The sequence below is a fragment of the Gekko japonicus genome, unplaced genomic scaffold (assembly GCF_001447785.1).
Source record: "Gekko japonicus isolate JY-2015 unplaced genomic scaffold, Gekko_japonicus_V1.1 scaffold159, whole genome shotgun sequence".
Taxonomy (NCBI): Eukaryota; Metazoa; Chordata; class Lepidosauria; order Squamata; family Gekkonidae; genus Gekko; species Gekko japonicus.
In genome coordinates this window covers 96,899-119,436 of record NW_015169177.1, presented here as the reverse complement: position 1 = coordinate 119,436, position 22,538 = coordinate 96,899, and the positions used below count along the sequence as shown (strand labels likewise).

At 41.7% G+C, this 22,538-nt stretch overlaps 1 protein-coding gene across 1 annotated transcript in view; it reads left to right on the top strand.

Moving 5' to 3' along the window:
- The window catches only part of CFTR (cystic fibrosis transmembrane conductance regulator), a 131,985-nt gene that overhangs the window by 83,446 nt on the left and 26,001 nt on the right, over window positions 1-22,538 (top strand). Inside the window, exons 16-23 of the mRNA XM_015416016.1 lie at window positions 368-405; window positions 2,465-2,733; window positions 4,872-4,951; window positions 6,664-6,814; window positions 7,674-7,901; window positions 11,304-11,404; window positions 18,560-18,805; window positions 21,209-21,364. Coding sequence (XP_015271502.1) covers window positions 368-405; window positions 2,465-2,733; window positions 4,872-4,951; window positions 6,664-6,814; window positions 7,674-7,901; window positions 11,304-11,404; window positions 18,560-18,805; window positions 21,209-21,364 — 1,269 coding nt within the window. The remainder of the gene's footprint in view (window positions 1-367; window positions 406-2,464; window positions 2,734-4,871; window positions 4,952-6,663; window positions 6,815-7,673; window positions 7,902-11,303; window positions 11,405-18,559; window positions 18,806-21,208; window positions 21,365-22,538) is intronic.

Genomic DNA, 22,538 nt, shown 5'->3' with positions numbered 1-22,538 from the left:
GCAAGTTAGTAATCTCTAAAAGATAACATGAAGGTCAGAAAACATAAACAATATCATTGGCATAATCGACCAATGTGATAACAATAATAAAATTATGAACTACTAATTGTAACCAAATTCAGCAGTTGGAGGTCTCTTAACATTTACAGGAGTCTAGTAGATTAAAATATGTCCATGGGAATTTGCATTAAAAATCTGCACTGTCACTTTATTTCATGCTCTAGCATGCCCTCTCATCGGTTTGAACTCCATCTTTTCTACATAGTCTCTCAGTAAATAATGGCATATGAGCAAGTAATGGTGATGGGACCTAGAAAGAACTAAAGACAACACTAAAGAAAATTAACTGCATGTTTCCTATTCCCAGGTGGTTGCATCTCTGGTTGGGCTGTGGTTTATCAGTCAGTGAGTATTAAAATTATTACTCCATTCTATGTTTTAAAAAGCTAATTGATACTTCAGGGATGGTTTTGATAGAAGAAATGACAAACTCTATCACAGTTACTACAAAGATCTTTGGTTCTTCTGTTTAGACAAGCGTGATGTATTTTTCATTTGTGCAGCCAATTCTATGAGGTAGCTCCATGGTGTACAATGGGTTAAGAAAAGAAGAAGACCCCTGCTGGGTCAGGCCAGCTGTCCATCTACTCCTGCATCTTGTCTCACACAGTAGCCAACTAGCATTAGTTCCAAGTAAATCATGTTTGCTAGCCTTAGCTATTTACTATGGCCTATATCCTACCACTCCTTCTTTAGCCACTTTAAGGCCTCTTCCTCCAATTTAAGTGACTCTTCCTCCAGCAGAAAAGCCAATTAACTTGGGGGAAGGCTTTAAGCTTGGTTGAATAGAGTGGTTCTGTACAGAGCAGTAACAGAACTGTCCCAAGCAAAGTTTATTTTATTCTTTACTCTATTTCTTGCCCACATTTCTAGCTGAATCTCAAGGCAGATGGTGGTAGAAACTTGCTGTCAAGTCACAGCAGTGACTTATTACAGTGTCAAGTCACAGGTTTTTTAAGATGGTCTCCCATTCAAATAATTGCCAGGGCCAACCCTGCTTAGCTTTCGTGATCTGAGAAGATCAGACTAGCCTGAGCTATCCAGGCAGATAACAGAATTTAAGAATATAAAACATAAAAAATTCAAATGAAGCATAAGACAGCCAATGAATAATATAATAGAACTAGGATCAGAGGACAATGCAATCAACAGGTTGATTTTTATGGGTTTTGAAGGATCATGTAACTTGTTAAAGGATGACATTGTGGTTCTATTCAACTTTGATTTAATTTAATGGATTTATATCCTGCTGTCCCCTGTGTCCAGACTCAGAGCAGGTAACATCATTGATAAAAACATTTACCAATTCAATATTAACATTTCTAGTGCATAAATAACCCCCCTAATAATATATAATAAAATACATAATACTGTAAACCACCAACATAATTAAAAGATGACATAAAAACTCAGGGGGGACTGATGTATAATCTGTCTGATCTAAAAGGAGAGGGGAGAAGAAGGGGAGAGGGAGAGAGGATGAGGCCAATCAGAGATGGGACCCGTCACTGTCCTCAGCCATAGGCCTGGTGGAACAGCTTTCTTAAAGATGCTTTTCATTCTGTAATTTTATTGAGAGTCAGTGTGGTGGAGTAGTTAAACCATTGAACTAGGGTCTTGGAGATCCAGGTCTTAATCCCCACTCTGCCATGGAAGCTCTCTGTGACCTTGGGCCACTCACACAGACTCAGTCTAATCTACATCACTGGGGTGTTGTGAGAATACAGTGTAAGAAAGTAGAATGATGTAAGCTGCTTTGGGTCCCCATTGGGAAGAAAAGTGGGGTATAAATGAAGTACAACAAATAAGTAGTACATTTTAGCACATTCTTACCATTAAATTAGTTTTCTGAGCACAGGTAGGTGCCCCAGTCTAGACTGCCAGGTGTGTATCAGTGCACTCAAGGAACTTCTGTCACTTTCCTGTTCTCTTTAGTGGTATGAACAGCTCTGGGCAGTAACATGTGCCTCTGAAGTATGGAGTGGGTACTTGTGCCTCTGAAGTATGAAGTGCATGGAGAAGTCATTGTAATTCTGCCTGGCACTGGAGTTAGGGTATAAAGTAAAAAAATGAGCACTGTTGCATTCTTCAAACAGATTGATATCAATGGGTTTAGAAGGGTGTAACTCTGCTTAGCATGGTGCTGTTGAATTGCTGAGCTTTAACAATTTTAAACCATTTGTGTAATTAAAATAAAAATACAGTGTTACAGCATGAACCGAAAAGATTTTTCTTCAAAATCAACATAATGTTTGCCATTTATGGGGAATTCTGATTTTATCTTAGCTACATTTCACCAAAAGGAAACTTTTCTTAATTACTCAAATTGAGATTCCTTCTCCAGCTTGACATATTGAACTAACGCAGACATTCAGTGACCATGTTTTTATATTGCTTTTTATAGAAGTATTGTTCCACCTGCTACAAATACAAGCCAGTCACAGAACGCTACTTTGAATGAGCCTGACAACTATGCAGTTATTGTTACAGAGACTAGTTCCTATTACATCTTCTACATTTATGTGGGAGTGGCAGACACTTTGCTGGCTTTGGGAATCTTCAGAGGCTTACCCCTGGTGCATACTCTGATAACGGTTTCTAAAACTCTTCACCACAAAATGCTGCATGCAGTCCTTCGGGCACCCATGTCTTCCTTCAACACACTGAAAGCAGGTAGGCCCAGATCAGCCTGTTCCATTTGTACTGGGTTTTTGTTGTATTCAAGAAGAGTGCACTCTTTCTATATAGAGCACTTTTGGAGTTTTGCCTCACATCCTAACTTCATTCACAAACCAGTTTAGGACCCTTCCAGGTTTAGGAGTGCCCTGGACAGAGAGCGCTTAGGGGTCCCTCTCCTCTTCTAACCACCACCAGGACTCCTGCTCATGCCTTTCTTCCAGTCTGCCCACTTCCCTACCTGCCTGTGTGTCCTTCCTTCTCCACCCATTTGTGAGCCTTCAAAATGATCATATATCCTTTTCCTGACTGTCCTTGGTGGTATGTGCAGATAGGGACACTGCCTCTGTACCTGCCAGGAGTGCTGCCTTTGTATGCCCCGTCCATCTTAATTCCTGGCAATGTGTGGTTGGGAGGCTCTGCAGCAGTGGTAGGGTTGCCAGGCCCGAAAGACAAGCAGGCAGGGGATTTACCAGGATGCTTCAGGAGAGTGGAGGGAAGAAGCATGCCATGCCTATGTCACCTCCGGCACGCTGAGGATGTTGGGGGCAATGCTCTGGTTTCTGGGCAAAACTCTATGGTCTGAAGCCATTTCTATCATAGAGTTTTGCCCAAAAACCAGAGCTTCCCCCTCCCCGAGGTCACCGATGTGCCTACATCACTTTTGGGTGACTTAGGCATGTTGTGTTTGGGGCAGTTGGCCAGTGTTGGGGGGGGAGTGCCAGAAACCGGGGATCCCCTGCATACTGGGGGATTCTGGCAAGCTTAAGAAGTGAGCCCTGCCAAAACCTCTGGGCCCCAGAAGCTGTCCCACCTCAGGGTATGCTGATGCTGGCCCTGAACTAGTTGATCTGTAATAATTGGAATGGAGATGATTCAGTCCATTCAAAGAGTGATCCTAAATATGCTGAGTAGAAGTGAGCTTCAGTCAAAAAACAACAAAAACAACACATGTTTAAGACAAGAATGGAATTTGCTTTAAATTCAGTTTTCCCTATTTATTTTCTTATTATTTTTGTCTAAAAGAACACATTCTATGTTGACTTTTCTGGAATAAAGTAAGAATTGCAGGAGTTCATCCTGCATACAGAATTGCTGGGTTTTCCAGTGTGTAAATGGAGTGTATATAAAATATTACATGTTGGTCATTTTAATAGCTAGGGCTACGTTCACACGGGCAGTTTAATCTACTGTTGCCCCACCTCAAATTAAGCCAGGTTATTTTGTGGCAGAGAATCCTGACCAGATTCACCCATTTTAGCACGCTTCAATGCCGTTTTACTCCTCCTTGCATGACCAGATGGCAGAAACCAGGGAGTCAGCCCGTCAGCCATTTTTTTAGAAGTTTGCCCTTAGGAGCATGCCCAGAAGCACTCAGCATGCTGGGATATGGAGTTCATGGGGCTGTTGGCCATTTTCTTTTAAAATTAAGTCCACAGAGCAATCACACAAGTGGTGAAGAGACTGCTGGGAAATGGAGTCCACTGCCATCCTCCCTCTAAACATTTTCGTTTACTCCTTCCCCAAACAATATTTAAAAGCTTCAGAAAAAGGGGTGTCTTTCTTTAAGAGTTTTTCAAAAGAAAACGAGGTTTTGAGCAGCCCCCTCGGGGGGGGGGGAGAGGTGCATATATACAGTCATGCGATCCTCGCTAACTGGGGGGAGGGGGAGAATGGTGGCTGGGAAGCAAGAGCTCAGTGAGACCTGCCTGACTGCTTGGGTGCACAACGGAGTGACTAGACGACAGGAAATCCATTTTTGAAGCGGCTCAGACCAACAGGATTGGACTTTATCAGGTATCAAAAAAACACGGGGCAAGGGGAGGGGGGAATGAAACTCAGACGACTCAGGCATGACAGACAGATGTTGCTGTCTGATCAGGCACTTTAAATCCATAAGGGAACAGCAAGGAAAACAGATCAAATTGCCCCTGCTACTTCAGGTTAAATCCTGTTACCCATAATATTTTTATGGTGATTTCAGTTTAACTCAGATTTATCACTAAAGCCTACCACTATTATAACATACACAGATATGTTCACTACTCAGAAAGACTAGATATATAAAGCAATGTAAATAAAATTTTCATTTTCAGACACTGCATTCCTATATTATTTTCTCCTTCACCATGTAGGTGGAATACTCAACAGATTCTCAAAGGATACAGCAATATTGGATGACCTACTGCCATTCACAATATTTGACTTTGTCCAGGTTTGTAAAAAATAAATAAATCAGGATATTGGTATGAAGAGGAGTTGTAGCATGGTACAAAAATGTTTTGTTTTCTTTTTGACAGCAGTTATCAGTTGTGAAGTTAAATATGATCACATAAGAAGGATTAGCAAAGTTTACTGTATTTTCCTGTAAGTTGTCACCAAAATCCAATGGTTGTATCATTTCTCTGGCTCCTCAACTACACACACACACACACACACACACACACACGTTACACACTAATCACAAAGTATTTGTTCCCAATAAGTTGTTGTGGTTTGATTGCAAATAATGAGCCAGCACATAAACAATGTAAAATTTCAGGAAAGGGGAATTGTAGTACTGCTGCTGAAATATGTTCCCTGCACTCTGATGAGACAAAGAATGAATAATGGGAATTGCCTCTCATGTTAAATATTTGAGAATGAGATTATGTTTCCTCTCATAGCTTTCTGACTACTGCATCCTGGATTAGTGTTCTTTTCATTCATTCCAGTATATATATGTCTCTCACTCTCTGTGTGTGTGTGTGCACACATGTTAAGTCTACTCTATTGTAGCAAAATAAAACAGAAGTAAATAAAACAAGTACCACTGGACTTCTGTTATAGATCTCTGTCACGGTTGGTTGCATTTCACAAACCTTCCCCACTGTGATCCTTCTAAAATCAATACAAATATTCTGGAGTAAGTGATTTGATGATGATTGCTTTTTTTTCTAGTTCCACTGAGTGGGTATGAGAGCTGGAACATGAGTGAGGCTAATCATTCAGCATATTATTTAGAACATCAGTGCAAGGTAGATAAGATATCTTGCATTAGGACACAAACTATTATCTAATCATGGGATATGAGGATGAAACTATTTAAACTCTTTCCAACCTGGGACCCACATATTTGAAGGACCCTATTTGCTGGTGTGAGCCTATAGGGCAACTGCACTGTGCACTTCAACACCTGTTGGCTGTTCCAGTCCCAAAGATGTGTTCTGTCACTGTTCAAACACAGGCTTTTTCTGTAGTCACTCCAGCCCTGTTGGACAGTCTCCCAAATGAACTAAGACAGACTTTGTCCCCTTTGGTTTTTCATAGGAGCTGTTCAATCTGAATGTTGTAAGAGAGATTTAGAGGGCCCTTGTCTGTATGATAGCCAGTTAGGACTTTGGGAGCAGGGTTCTGTAAATCAGTATTATTTATTAGGTTTGCTGGCTGTTTCAGTTGTTTGATGTCTTTGTATTATGTGATTTTATTTTGCTGCCTGCCTTGGTTCCCACTATGTTTCCTATATTCCTTCCCTTGTTGAGTTCTACATGTGGGTATGGGCAGGGTGAAATTAGGGAGCAATGCCATCATCACCATGTGTTGGTTGGCTGCTTCCATATATGGCTGATATATGGGTGTCATCAGTGTGCTGCTATATGATTGATGGTGTGAGTGATGTTGTTATGGACTTCAGTGCAATTGCTATGCTAGCCAGTTAGCTATGGTGGAGCTGCAGATCTAGGGCCTGGATTAGGCTGTTAATAAATTATACATTTCCCAAACTTCTGCACTGGGGCTTTCTTTCTTTGCTCCCAGCTGCAATCCCTAGCTGGGAACACACTACTGGGATTATATATGCTAGTAATCCAGGGAAATTAAATGACAAATTTCTAAGTTGTAAAATTAGGAGAAAGGAAACATTTATTCTGGTTTGCTTTCCTTCTGCAGCTAGTACTTATTGTGGTTGGAGCTATAGCTGTCGTCTCCATTATAGAGCCTTACATCTTCCTGGCATCTGTGCCTGTTATTGGAGCCTTTGTTATGTTAAGAGCATACTTCCTGCATACTTCTCAGCAGCTCAAACAACTGGAATCTGAAGGTACAGTCAACAAAATAGGTAGATGAAACTGAACAGAAATCTACCTTATTAAAATTTCTTCCAATACCCCTTTACAAGATTTCATTATCTCTGAAAACAGAGCACTGCCACAGAAAAGTGTGATGTGCTTTAGTAATAAAAAAGAGAGATAAAATGTAGCTATAGTTTACACATCAGAAAATAACCAGATATGATATATGCATGTATACATATTAGTAGGAAGTAAATGTACTTTAATTTGTTAGAGAAAGGGCGGTTCTTGGCTTAGGAACACACAAATCCAAGTCATCTACTTGTTACTATTATAAATCCAAAATTCCCTAAAATTAAATAGAATATTTATGAAATACTCAGTATGGGGTATTTGGATTCTTTCAAACTTGGTATGTTGATTTTGGAAAGCTTTGCAGACCTTTTCATGGTCATTTTAAAGGATTACTATTTTTCTTATGTCCAATCTACACTTAGATCAGACCAAAGTTTCAAAAATATTCCCTATTTGTATTTCATTTCCAGAAACTGCCCTTAATACACAGTAACTTCATTTCTGTGGTCTGTGTAAGTTCCTTGATCTCAGTGGAATAACGTGCAAAACTGAGAACAGAATGGTGTCAAAATATTCCATTATAGAGTTGGTTTGCAGAGTCTTTTTCTTGTAGCATACAAGTTTAGATTTAACATTTGCAAATATCTACACATGAAGATCATAGTTACCGTTCCATAATATACCATTTTGAATGATGAGTGAAATTGCATAGCCATAAACAAAAATAAGAACAAGCACAGCAAAAACTGAAGGGATTTGTTGTATGGATATAAGTTTCATTGTGAAAGATACTTGAAATTTGTGTCTTTTCAGCCAGAAGTCCAATTTTCACACATCTGGTTACAAGCTTAAAGGGGCTTTGGACACTGAGAGCTTTTGGACGGCAACGCTATTTTGAGACATTATTCCACAAAGCTTTGAATTTGCACACAGCAAACTGGTTCCTCTATTTGTCCACGTTGCGATGGTTCCAGATGAGAATGGAAATGATTTTTGTCATATTCTTCGTCATTGTGACATTTGTTTCCATTGCAACTACAGGTACACTGTTCTACCAAGCTGTACTGTTCTACCAAGTAAAAGTACTGAACGTATTAAAAACTACTTAGATATGAAAAATTAATGGTCATTGTGAATTCCTAGAAGAGGCTACAAACTTGCTCCATTCAGCATCTTTTGCAGCCTTGTTACAGAAGACCTTGCTGTATAAGAGAATACTGACCAGAGGTCATTTCGGGGGGGAACGCGGGGGAACGCAGTTCCCCGGGTGAGGTATGGGGGGCGGGGCACATGATGACCCCCTCCCCCCCGCTTCCAGCCGCCCCGCTTCCGGCCCTCATTCAGCCAGGAGGAGGCAGGAGAAGAGGGAGGGTAAGTTGCTTCCTCCCTGCCTCTCCCCACCCCTGCCTGCCTGGGGCCAGGGAGGGCCTTTGCGGGGCTTCCTTGCACTCCCGCTGGCCTTGCAGGTCCACAGCCGGGCCCCTCATGGGGCTCGGCAGTGGAGCTGCAAGGCCGGCGGTGGCGGCCGGGACCGTTGGGGGCGGGGTGTGTGCCTTATGACACATTTCTGGTGATGTCAGGGGGTGTGGCCTTATGACACACTTCTGGTGATGTCAGGGGGTGTGGCATATGCTAATGAGTTATGCTAATGAGTTCCCCTAGCTCTTTTTCTACGAAATGACCCCTGATACTGACTATACTTTTTAAGGCCTTTTTAAGAGACTGACACTTGGATCCTAAACCTTGGTTCCACTTGCACTGTTTTGTTGTGGAGGTGGTCAGCTGTGGAGTACATTCCTCTACTGCTAGGAGCTTCTGCTCACACAAGACCACTGTCTTTCAATGAACAAAAAACCAGCTGCCACCAGAGGAAAGCACTGTATAGTGGAGAACCACCTACTCAATGGATGAAGCTGGGTGCAAATAGAAACAAGGCTTAGGACTCAAGGCTGTGTGCCACAGACAAAGAGTCAAGGTGAAACATTGCATTACTTTGGGGATCCATGATCATATCAACAATTGTGAACCTCTGTGGTAAGAAGCAGCTGCTTGGAGGGTGTAAGGGTTAACTTGGATTGGAATTGCAATGGTGGCAAACTTGGGGTGTTTGGGTGGTTTTTTTAACAGTTTCTACTGTGCTTTTTCCTGATAGAATCTTCCTTCACCCTAGCCACATGCTGCTATTAATCCTGGTAAAGAAATGTAACCATCATTTCCCCATAACTGGAAATATAATAGCACATGGTAGGGTGGCAGAGATTTCTACCTGGAAATTGCATTGCATAGGAACAGGGCTATTTTTGGGCAGGAATGCACAGGAACGGAGTTCCGGCTGGCTCCAAAATTGGCCACGCCTAGCAGGAACTCAATAGCATAATAGGCCACACCCAACAGCAGGAACTCATTAGGACTGGCTACATTAGGAGTGTGTGGCCTAACATGCAAAGAAGTTCCTGCTACAAAAAAAAGCCCTGGGTTTTGACAACAAACAAGGTAAACAGAATAAGGAGCAAAAGGTGGGTGTGGCTGGATGACCACACTTCTGGTAACATGGAGGCCTAATATGCTAATGAGCTGTACTGTCATGCGTGTGACCTAATATGCTAATGAGTTTTTGCTGTTGGGTGTGGCCTATGATGCTAATGAGTTCCTGTTGGGCTTTTTCTACAAAAAAAGCCCTGCATAGGAAGTAAAGTTCTTGACTTCAGCTGTAGTGAAAAGGATGAGAGAAATGGGAAGGAGGAACGGCTATAGAATAGGTGTAGAGGTGTCCTGCAGCTGTCCAGATAGCCTATTCTCAATGACAGGGATAAGGAAACAAGAACAAAGGAAAAAGACAGCTGGGCTTGCTCCAGATGGTGTCCCTGTAGTCATGTCATCATAACATCCAGCAGCCCAAAGAACCTGTCATGCTTACTTGTATGTGATTTTGACAGTAAGTGAGTATTGTCTTAAGACAAGGAAAAGACAAGGAGAATTATTTGAAGGCCACATTCCTGTGTAAATCCTTTATACACGTAGCAAAGGTATGGGGTAAAATATTTTTCACCATTTCACTTTGAAGGTATCCCAGCTTCCCAGCATAAAGTGCAGTTTGACCTTGAGTGGCAGTGCTTCTTGATGCTGAATGTGCTTTTGCAAAGGTTCCTCCTGACCCAGCTGTGCCTGCGCCTCCCATGTGACATTTCACTGAAGAAGTTTACTTTCTTTAAACTGGGATCCAGTTACATTTCTGCACAATGACACCAAACCATTGCTGTTAAATAAAGTGAACTAGTCTCTGTGCTTGTAGTACTACAGCATTGAGAAACACTACTAATCTATGTGGATGTCTCATATGTTGTACACAGACAGGGATACTTGAGTACAAAATCTGTACTTATAGAGTTTTCTTCTCTCACACTTAAAAAAAAATACTGAACAAGGCTAAATACAGCTGTCCATGTTAGCCCAGCGTTCAAAAAGAAGACAGGCTCATTAATATTAGCTTCAGCAATAGAAGATCTGAAGCAAACCTCTATGTAAGTCCCTCACAGAACAGCTGCAGAAAAAATATTAGTATGATGCCCATGGTGAGTAGATTTGCTCAAAAACAGATTACATTTTTAAAATAATGAAATGGCTCTGATAATGGATAATTGAATTGTAGGCCATGTCAAGCAGGATTCTAGATGGGGCATAAAAATCTAAATGAATTAATTAAGTGGATGAATGACACCCTAGTCAGGACGAGAGACATCAGGAGGCATTGATCTTAACCAATGGCAACAGAGACAGCTGCTTGAGGCCTCACATGGGGGCGGCTCAACCACCCATGACTTGCCCTTCTGAAGGTGGGGGGCAAAGAAGAAAAAGAGCAGGGATTTGCTGCCCCTCACACCCACCCTGTCTGGGGCTTGGGCAGCTGGCTTCTGTCAGTGGCACTAGCTCAGGCTCATCTGCCACAGCTCCATGGGGACCCCCTGGGAGGTGATGGTGAGTCTGAGGCCCCATCCTGGTCTTTTGCTCTGGGCTCCGGAATCACCTTGGTTTGAAGAAACCAGCAAGAGTAAAACTAAAATTACGACAATCAATAAGAGAAAATTGGAGGCAGCACACAGATAGCACAACATCTTTGCTTTATGTTAAATGATAGCTGGGGCAAAACTGAACTGTTGGTAAGAAACTTTGCAAGATGGAGCTTTATTGTCACTAGTCTATGTGGCAATTGGCCAGGTACATTGCTCCGCTGGATACTGCTCACTTAGTTCCTGTTCAGTAAAAAAACAGAACAGAATCAGAGGAGCAGGTTCAAGAATAGGATCCTGAAGTCATGAACTATCTAACTTGGTTCAAAAGCTGGCGAGACGTCCAGTGTCTCAGAAACTATGTGGAATAAGAAAATCCTTGACAGCTGACTTTTAATTGCACATGAGGATTTAAAACATGTCTTTTCAATTGCAGGTAGCGGGGAAGGAAAAATCGGCATTATTCTTACATTAGCCATGAATATTATGGGAACCTTACAATGGGCAGTAAACTCAAGCATAGATGTAGACAGTCTGGTAAGACCCACAGGAATTCCTTGGAAGACAAAATTTTATTTTATTTTCATATTTGGTTGTTAATTTCACATGTTTGTGTGCATGAACTTTCACACTCTGGCTGCAGAATGTAAATCATTAAATCATTGATATGAAGGCCAAATAATTCAGTTTTCACTATTCATTGCATTTCAGGAAGCCTTTAACTGGGATTAGGGGCAAGGTGAACACTTAAAAAACCTGAAAAACTATAACATAAATATTTTTTAAAAAATTATACTATTTCTAGCCTGCTTTTGCCAGTAATAATGTTCAAGATAAATAACATTTTAAAATAATATTTTATTTATTTATTTATTTATTGGGTATTTAATGTTGTTTGAATATTTAAATACATATTTTAATTTTTGAACAATAAATAAATTGGCAGCAAATATTAAAAGCAAATACACAGGAATAAAGAAAAATCAAACAATAGCCTGAGAAATTAAAATGGTCTTCATCTGATGGCAGCATAAGCACACAGTGAATGTTATGGAGCGGGTACTTCACAAACACAGTGTCCCACTTAATTGTCACCAGCGTAACCCCAGGAGGGGACACCAAGTTGCCAACAAGCTGGTTTAAAAATGTCATGCTCCTTTAATATAAACGTAATGTATGGAAATGGACAGCTGAAGCTTTTCATGGCACTGAGGTAAGTAACATCTCATTAAGCCTCTATTAAAGTACCAGGCCATTTTTCCCCTCAGGTTGTTGGCAACGCTATGGCCAAGTTTTCCCTTATAAGCTAAGGGTCAAACTAGGGTGTGTGCAAATTCCAAACAGGGCAAATAATGCCCCCAGGGCCATTTCAGCTTGGAAGAATGGCGTGGAGGGGAATGCAGAGGCCATTCTTCCCCTTGCACTGTGATCGTCCTGAACTGGGGCCTTTGAGGTACTTTAAAAATAAGTTCCCTGCAACTGATGAGTGGCTATTGGGAAAGCAAGCCACCAGAGGCTTTTTACAAATTTGGCAATTGCTAAACCAGTACAGTGCAGTAATGTTCCAAAAGTATATTGCCATGATCATCAAGTTCCTCTGAACTCCCAAACTTTTCTTTGTTAATTTTTTTAAAAAAATGAAAGGTACACCTCTCATCTTTCTGCAACAAAAAGGGTTAGAAACTTTGTTGCAAAATGTATGCTGGGAATTCCGAGGAGCTATTAGATCATGGCAGCTGATTATTATAACATTATTGCACTTGGATGCAACTGGAAATCAATCTGATGTATTGATCATCCTTTACAAATATTACAATAAGTACTGTTCATGTAGATTTCTTTCCAGAAAGAGTTAAAACTTCCCGTACAATTAATCACATAGACTGATTGCACAATTTTCATGTGAAGTTTCCTAGGCACCCTCCCTTTGTTCCTTCAGCTTCTGCAGAATCTTCACAGCCTAGTTTCTGTCTGCCAGTTTCCCCCAGTAAATATCATATTTACCTTTTCCTGGCTGGTGAGTGTTTTAATCAGGACATAAACATTGTATTAGGTAAAAAGATTTGAATAATAAATGTCTGTTTAAAGGACTGTTATAACAGCTGACAGTGCCATGCCCATAGGGTATGTTCTGCTTTATTATTAGGACTGTCTTATCTAAAGGGACCCTTACCATATTTTAACTGTTGCTTGATACGGAAGAGCATTTATGCTTGCAAGATTAAACTTTATATCCCTTCTCATGTAATGTAAGTTTGAATGTAAATGACCTAATACTGTGATAGACTTTGATGGTGCTTCTAGACAGGTAGAAACTTTGAAGCATTGTTTACTGGAATGCTGTATTAGGGATTTGTGGATTACGCCTCTTTTCTGAAGTAATGAGGGGTTGTCAACATCAGATAAGGTTAAGAAACTCTTGGCAGGCATGGACTGAGGAGTGATATTGGCTGTAGCCAAATTCTTTGCTTACGTAATTAAATTCAAAGTACCTTAAGTATGGTAGTTGGTTGGTTATTTAAATTACTTGTTTTTTGTTGTATCTAGTGTGACATTGCCTGTAGGCTAAATGAGAAGTATCATTAAAGTAAAAGACATAACAGCTCACAAAATAAGAACTTGAAAATGAGGATATACAAACTGGAATTTGAATAGGGTTATAGTTTTACTTCCAAAAAATTAGAGAAGATTAAGTTTTATTCAACTTTTAAATCTGAACTCATATCACTAACATGAATAATCAGTTCGCCCCCATTTCCTTTATCGAGTCAATCCATCTCATGTTGGGTCTCTTCCTGTTTTCCTGCTGCCTTCAGTTTGTCCTAGCATTATTGTATTTTCCAGTGAGTCTTATTTTCTCATAACATGACCAAAATACAACAGCCTCAGTTTATTCATTTTAGCTTCTAGAAGGAGTTCAGTCCTGATTTGATCTGGAACCCACTTCTTTGTCTTTTTGGCAGTTCATGGTATCCATAAAACTCTCCTCCGACACTACACCTGAATGTCAGGAAATAAAACTGAAGGTACCAGCATTGTGTAGTGAATAAACCCCAACATTCACGTCCCACATGATACTGGTTGCTGGCACCACTGGCTCAACATCAAGTGACACTTTGCATTGTTAGAGGAATCCAAAACACCACCCCGGCTTCTTTTCTTAATGTCTGTGCATGCAAAAGCATCACTGTTAAATTTGGAGGGATTAGCTTCACACACACACACAACATAAAACACATTGGGCTTTTCTGCAAATCTAGGATTACTCTGGGTTTATTTTGGTTAATTTACAAAATCATGGGGGGTGCATATGGAAATCCTATTTTGTCTGTCCATATGCTTGTTTTCCTATTGGCATAATTGGCATGGGGCCCAGAGAATGTACTATTAGATATTATAGTGATTCGTAGTGGGAAAGCATGTATTTTGAACATAGTTTTAAAAATATTAATCCAGTATTTTGAATGTTACTCGTATCAAACCTGCTGATGGTTCCAAAGGCTGTCCTTTCAGCCAGGGGTCGTTTCATAGAAAAAGAGGTAGGGGAACTCATTAGCATAACTCATTAGCATATGCCACACCCCTTGACATCACCGGAAGTGTGTCATAAGGCCACACCCTCTGACATCACCGGAAGTGTGTCATAAGGCCACACCCACCACTCAGTTAGTTTTAGTCTTAAAGGTTAGTCTTAAAGGTGCTATTTGAACTCTTGGACTATTTTGCAGCAACAGACTAACACAGCTAATTCCTCTGAATCTAAACCCACCACTCAGGCTCCACCCCCAAAATCTCCAAGGTATTGCAGCGAAGGGCCCCCCGCTCCCAGCCCCCAACGGTCCTGGCCGCCGCCGGCCTTGCAGCTCCACTGCTGAGCCCCATGAGGGGCCCGGCGGTGGACCTGCAAGGCCGGCAGGAGTGCGAGGAAGCCCCACGAAGGCTCCCCGCCCCCAACGGTCCCGACCGCCACAGCCGGCCTTGCGGCTTCACTGCCGAGCCCCATCGGGCCCGGCGGTGGACCTGCAAGGCCAGCGGGAGTGCAAGGAAGCCCCGTCAAGGCCCTCCCTGGCCCCAGGCAGACAAGGGTGGGGAGAGGCGGGGAGGAAGCAACTTACCCTCCCTCTTCTCCTGCCTCCTCCTGGCTAAATGAGGGCCGGAAGTGGGGCGGCCGGAAGCAGGGGGGGGCCTTCATTGTGTGCCCCGCCCCCGCCCCTCACCCGGGGGAACGGCGATCCCCCGTGATCCCCCGCGATCCCCCCGAATCGACCTCTGCTTTCAGCCCAATTACCCATTGCTATGGTAATGCCTGCAGAACCTTTCTGCTATTGTTATAAGCAGCTTTGGGGCTGCTTTCTGTATGGTCTTTCTCTTTGAACCTTTTCCCTGCATAGTGACCTCAGATATATACACATGTAAAGAAGCTTACAGGAACAGTTTTACTAATCTCCCTCTGTATAGAGCATTGCCAGCAAAGAGTGATCCTACAATTCTATTGGCTAGTAATTTTGAGCTTTCTGATTAACAACAAAATTAATCAAGAGTGCCAGTCAAGGTTTGATATTTTAGACAATAAACAAATGCAGTTTTCAGAAGTGAGTGCATGACACAGAAGCACCCCCCCCAAACCAAAAAAACCACACCTTCAGCTAATTAAACTGAGGTCTCCCTATAATTTCCCAACACTGACACAAATATACTCTTCCATAAAGTTTGTTTTCTCATGGTCTGCAGCTCACATTGTTGTTCTAGAGACTCTAAGGTCGACATAAGCTAATACCTATGTTTAAGGAAGTGTCATTAGTCTTGCTACAGAATAAACTGTTGAAGGAAATGTTTGTCAAACCCTATGCATTTTGGCACCTTATAATTTACAGTGTATTTTCAAAAGGATAAAAGAAATAGGATTGAAAAACAGGTTGATCATTCAATTTCCTTCTCCAAAACACCAGATTAGATTATCAGTTTAGAATTTAATCACAGCAATGTGTTTCTTTTTGTTTGCCTTCACATTAAAAGTGCTTTACAAGCCTTAGTAAGTTTGTAGATATTCTGTCAAGAGATCAGTATAGAACAGAGGAAAAATGCTGGGTATGAATTAAGGTAACTTTGGTGCTGTGGACAGAGCACAGCAATCAACTGTTCCATGCTTTATTACAATTGACCAAAAGAAAATCAACCCTCTATTTGTAAGATTCATCAAATAAAATTGTAAGAAAAACAAATGATATGACCAGTTTCATATGAAGCCTACTCTAGTCTATAGAGTTCCTTCAAGTCCCTGCAGCAAAACAGCTAGAAATTGCCCTTGCTAACTCACAATCCTGTATCTCCTGCAATGCTGCCATAATCTATATGTTTTCTAAATAACTAAATAATAAAACAACCATTGAAGTTGCTGTGAGACACAGCTGTAGCCCACATCCAGATTTAGACTAAGTAAATGAACTGTAACATTTGACTCAGGGTTTCTGAAATAAACTCTTCAAAGCATGCTAGGTAGAGTCAAGGAGCTAATGTGTTAGATATCAGATGTGTTCTTTGGATACCTCTCCCATGTGGTAGTGTGTGAGACTACAGGGTCCTTCAATTTCTTGGGGAAAGTACCCTCATCTACCAGTGCATATGACTGCAGCAATTCCTGTGACTGTGGCAGCTCCAGAAAGTACAACAGTAATCATATGTAGAGATGGGCATGAACTGGGAAAATGTGATTGGTTTCAGTTCATGGTTCATGATAGGGATGGGCCTGAACCGGGAAAATGCTGTAAGTAACTGAACTATGAGGTGAACTGGGAGGCTCATTCACAAATTGAACTGGTTCATGGTTCATGGCCCTGCAAACCCCACTGAAAGGGACTGCAGTCCCTTTAAATGGGATTTGCAGAAAGCCCCCCACAAACAGCTTAAAAAACTGCTGTGTGGCACAGTGGTTTTGGATTGTCTTCTGCAGTCCCTTTTAACTTTACCTTGGAGTACCTTTTAACCCCTGCTTTCTGCTCCATCCACGAACTACCATGAACCACAGAAACTGCTCTAAAAGTTCACGGAGGTTCGTGACAGTAGAGCCGTCAGGAACTTCTGTTTCCAAAACACAAACAGGGCAAAATTTGTGATGAATTTTGCTTTGTGGTTCAGTTTGTGCCCATCTCTAGTTCACGGCATGCCCAGTTTGTGAGCATAAATGGTCGTGAACTTTAAGCTCCCAAAGAAATCAGATTGGTTCATGAGGTTCATGATGCAGTAGAACACCCCCCCCCCAACATGCTAGAGACACCAAATCTGCAGGGGATCTCCAGTTGCCTCTCTTCTACCCGCCTTGCAAGTTTGGTGAGGATTGGATTTATGAGATCCAAGTTACAGGGGCCCCCAGAAGGTGACCCCCCATTTGTTTCCAATAGAAGGAATAAAAGAGCAAAAAACTAAACCAAACCAAGGGCAATAGAAGCCCAGCAGAATAGAATCAAAGTCCCAGAGAATCTCTGCAGTAGAAACTGAAGGTGGGGGCATTTTGCAAGCCCAGCAGAACCTGTCAAATATACAGAGTGCCCAGCAGTACCAATGCAATCACAGAGTGCCCAGCAGAACCCAGTGCCACTGGCATTGCAAGCTTGAAAGGACTGATCTCAAAGCACAACTTGTTTTTTGCAAGTTCTGTGCAAGACAATGGGAAGGGAACACAAAGGAATGCTGGCAACAGGGGGGAAGCCTCTTGAAACTGACAAGAAGTTTGGTAAATGATTTGATTGAGTGGAGACAGTCTGGATCTGAAAATATATCCATTCATAAACCACACAAACTGCTCACGAACTGCTTGAAGGTTTGTGAAAAGTTCATGCTGGTTGACCTGCCACAAACTTCAGTTCGCAAACTACAAACCGGCCAAAATTAATCATGTACTTTAGTTCATGAGCAGGTTCATGCTCATCCCTAGTCATATGCACCACACAGTACTCTCCCGCCACATAATCTTACGGACAAACAACATGGATTTAGATCTGAAAGCACGCCATCAAATGTTTTAGCACTGCGAGCACTTTATTGCTAATTGTTAATTACATGTATATGAATGAGTATGTATTTTATGTAGTTAAAATTTTTTATGGTTATGTCGACTAGGTACATTGTACCGCTTCTGTTAGCTGCCCTGAGCCTGTTTGCAGGATGGGCGGGGTATAAATATAATAAATAAATATGTGTAAGCTCCATGCTATTTGTTGGAGAAAACGTGGAGGTAGAATTGACCGTACATTACTTTAACCCCTTCATTATACTAATGCTTAGGGATAGTCATTTCAATCACAGGATGAACAGCATACATAAGAAGGAATGGTAGATAGAGGTTCCAATAATTTGTACTGAGATTTTCACCTTAAACGAATTTGTTGCAGTCAGGATTCCATTTTCAGTTATACTTTGCAGTGCATTCCTAAGCAGCGTATTTACTTAGTATTTGTTTACTTCATTTGAACCCCACTTTTCTCCCCAATGGGGACCCAAAGTGGATTATAAGATTCACCCCTTCTTCATTAAAGCCAATAGACTTAGAAGGGTGTAACTCTGCTTAGGATGGCACTGTTGAGACTCGTAAGGATGAAGTGTGTAACTTTCTGGGATAAACTCCATACAAGAGAAAAGAATGTTTTTGGTGTATTTTTAAAGGAAAACTTTGGTGCTATTTTGTCTGCTTTTCAGATGCGGTCTGTAAGCCGGATATTTAAGTTCATTGACATGCCAACAGAGGAAACCAAATCCAGTACTCCATTGTCACAAAATGAGCAGCTTTCTAACACCTTCATAATTGAGAATAAGCATGCAAATGATGAGAACAACTGGCCATCTGGTGGACAAATGATGGTGAAAGACCTCACAGCCAAGTATGTAGATGGAGGATTGGCTGTACTAGAAAATATTTCCTTTTCAATAAGTCCAGGACAAAGGGTGAGAATACATTGTTGAAACCTATTTTCGTATAAACTACCTAACAAAGTGGCAGCGCTGCTACTAAACAAAAGAATGAGCTGTTCTTGATTTCTAACATGTAACAATTTACAATGAATACCTGTATTATTTTAATATGGGGAAAGGGCTCAGTGTTGGAGGATCTGTTTGGGATTTACAAAGTCCCAGGACCAATCCTCAGCACCTCCAGCTGAAATCAGGTCATAGGGGATGAGAAAGAGCTCTGGCCTGAGATCCCAGAGAGCTGTCACCAGTTTGAGGAGACAATGCCAATCTTGATAGATCAGTGGTCTGACTCAGTATAAGGCAGCTTCATGTGGTGTGAATATGCTGAGAGTTCTGAAGAAATCATTTGCTTGGTTTCAACCTAAATTAAAAATAACCAAAATTGAAAATAAATCTAAAATTATTAGAAGTGCTGCGAGAAATCCTGGAGTGTGAATAAAATACCAAGGCAATAAGTCTAGTTTCCTGTACCTGCACTTGCACTTGGATTCATTATCCATTTTTATGTCTTCCTTGTGCGGTGGAAAGCCTCACTAATAAATGTAAGTTTGGGGCAGAGTGACCCAAATAGAAAAGAAGAATGCAGGGTGGTGTGCTAGTAACGCATCGCTGGCTACTGTGTTTAAAGCTCCATAAACTTTGAAGGACTAACTGGCTAAAAGTACTTCCAGTCCATCTTTGGGAAAGTTACTGTAGCAGAAGCTAACTCTGTGTATTCTCTTGAGGGGAAAGTGCTGAATAAACAGCTAGCTACTTTCAACCATCTATACTTATTCCATAAAACCTCTAAGTCTCTACTAAAAAAAAGTCCTAATAAATAAAGATTAGGAAATAATACTAGAACCTTTTTGCCAAAGAAAGGCAGCCTTGACTTGACGCACATTGAAAGTAAGGTGAATTATAATAACAAGACTCTGTCTCCAGTTGCTGTTGTAGGGTCTGTGGTATTTTGTCAGCCTCTTGGGTTCAGGTGATACATTAATGGGATCTGCATGTACAAAAAACCCCTTTCTCTCTATTCTCTTTTCTTCCTTTCAAAAGAAGGAAGAGAGTTTGATTCAGAGATCAAAAGAGGTAACTATTACTTGAGAGTTTCTAGCACTCTCTTATAGCAAGGATGTAATACAACAGTTAAAAGGACTTTCAATCAGTGGTGACCTGTTTTGGCCTCTTTCTCTAAGACAGTACGGGAAAAGTTAATAAGAAGCTATAGGGTTGCCAACAGGACTGGAAAAGATGTCCTGACCCTTTAACAGAGGCTTAATGTGGGCAATGGGCAGGTGAAAAATTTCATGGCATGAAGATAAACAAGATACTATTAAGCCTTTATTAAATGAAAATGAATTTTTCTCTCCAGGCAGTTGGCAACCCAAGCTATACTTAAGACATTAAGAAACAAGCATGTAAAATGAATTTGAGAGCTGCAAAGAAAGCTGAGCTGAAGAGGTTCCCATGAAAACAATTCCTAGGTCCACAATCATATACAACGAATTTTAAAATATTTAAAACTCTTAAAGTAGTAAATGGCTGGAATGCAGTATTGAATAAACAGGCTGCAATACTAAGGTCCCGTTCACACTCACCTACTTGTTCCGGGAGCGGGACAGTTCGGGGGCGGTTCAAACCGGCGCGATCACACCACAACATCTGGGAAGCGCCGTGATACCGTCCCCGAACTGTCTCTGTTCTTGGAAACCGCGCCTCTTCCCGGCCGTTTGATCGCCGGCGCAAGGACGCGCCGGCACAACCCCGGGCCGGAGACGAACTGCGCATGCTCAGACATGCGCAGTTCAGCCAGCCCCCGGTTAGGGCCGTGTTTTCTCCCCGGCGTTTGATCGCGCCGGGGAGAAACGGCGGCGCGGCCGGGGGATCCGTGAGATCCCGCCGCGCGTGTCAACGTTGGCGCGGCTTTTAAAAGCCACGCCTTCAAGCGCCTTTTCCCCTGCCGTGTGGCAGGAACCTAAGAACATTTTTCTGGGTCTTACTTCTGAGTAGTCCTAGTTAGGATGGCTCAGTCAGTCATAAAATTTAAGCATGAGCCTTCTGACTGCTGTGACACTTCGAGGCTATACTACAATACGATGCAGTTTTTCCAGTTATGAGGAATGATGTTCGGCAAAGGGTATAAACAGAAGTGTATTCTAATTGTAAAGACAGAAGAGTAGATTCTATTACAGGTTAACTGAAGTAACACTTCATTTTGGCAGAATCCATCCCTAGCACTGCACATTAATGCTCCTAAAGCATTAATATTTATTGTTCCAAATCCATTGCAACATAAGCCATACAATCCTGTGCGTTGTTAATTTCTAACATATACATAATTAATTTATGAGCACCAGCTTCTTCATTAATTTATGTCTATAAATATTGCAGGTGGGCCTTTTAGGAAGAACTGGCTCCGGGAAGAGTACTTTGCTCTTTGCCTTGTTAAGACTAATGAATACAGAAGGGGATATTCAAATTGATGACGTCTCCTGGAACACAGTCTCTGTTCAACAGTGGAGAAAAGCGTTTGGAGTAATACCACAGGTAAATTTACAAAGGAAAAGTTTGTTTCATCTAAATCGCTTTGTCTGTATGCAGACACCGAATGCCCTCTTTCAGCTTTAAATGAGTTGCTTTAAATGACAAACACAGAAAGTAAGACTAAAACACAAAACTTCCAAGTAGGACAGAACGTGTGTATATGCCCACATGCCGTGGTAATAGTCTTTCAAAAGTCTGTTCTTCACAATCGGTAATTCTAGTGCAGACTATCTCACCTTATATATAATTGAGTAAGAACATTCTATATGAACATTCTAAATTTGACCCCTTTAGTGTATGGACGCTTGAACTGTCAGTCAGAAGACGCTGGCTGGGTTGACTGGCTGCATTGTGCAGTCCCGCCCAGCGTTTCAAGGTCTTTTGCATATGGAAGCTGATTGGACTGCACTGCATTCCACACCTCAAACTCACCCCCCTCCCCGCAAGGCATTGGAATGTCAGTTGCATATGGAACCTTCAAGGTCTTTTGCATATGGAAGCTGATTGGACTTCACTCCATTCCACACCTCATACTCCCCCCCCCGCAAGGCTGTTGGAATGTCTGGTGGTGTGTAGGTCCCAGGATCATGTTTTAAAAGCTGCCTGGGGGATTATGGACCATTCACACACTTTCAACCTTAACATACCTCATAGGGGGAGAGGAGAATGATGACAGCTGCTTTCCCTAGGCAGAGGCTTGGGGGGGGGGAGTAAACTTGAAGACAGACAAGCAGATAAAGGTTAGGCTGATGGTTGCCTGGAAAGGACATAGGGTTGCCAACTCCAGTTTGGAAACTTCCAGGATAGTTTAGGAATGAAGCCTGCTGAGGGTGGGGTCTGAGGAGGAGGAGGAGGAAGAGAAAGAGGAGGACCTCAGACAGATACAATGCCATACTCCCCACCCTCCAAACAAGCTGTTACCAGTCTCCAGGTGACAGCTGGAGAGCTCTTAAAGCTCTGGTGCTAATTCAAAGTGCTTCAATTTGTCGACAGAGTAGTGTTTTGGCAAATCTTTAGGAATTGTTTGGTGCATTTACGATGAGGCACCCACCCAGAGCCTCTGGCATTTTCTCACTCTGCTGGCATCAAAACCAATTTAAGGCAAAATAAGAGGCTACTGAGAGGGGAGGAGATAAAGTTGCCAGCTTTAGGTATGGAAAATCCTGGAGATTTGAGG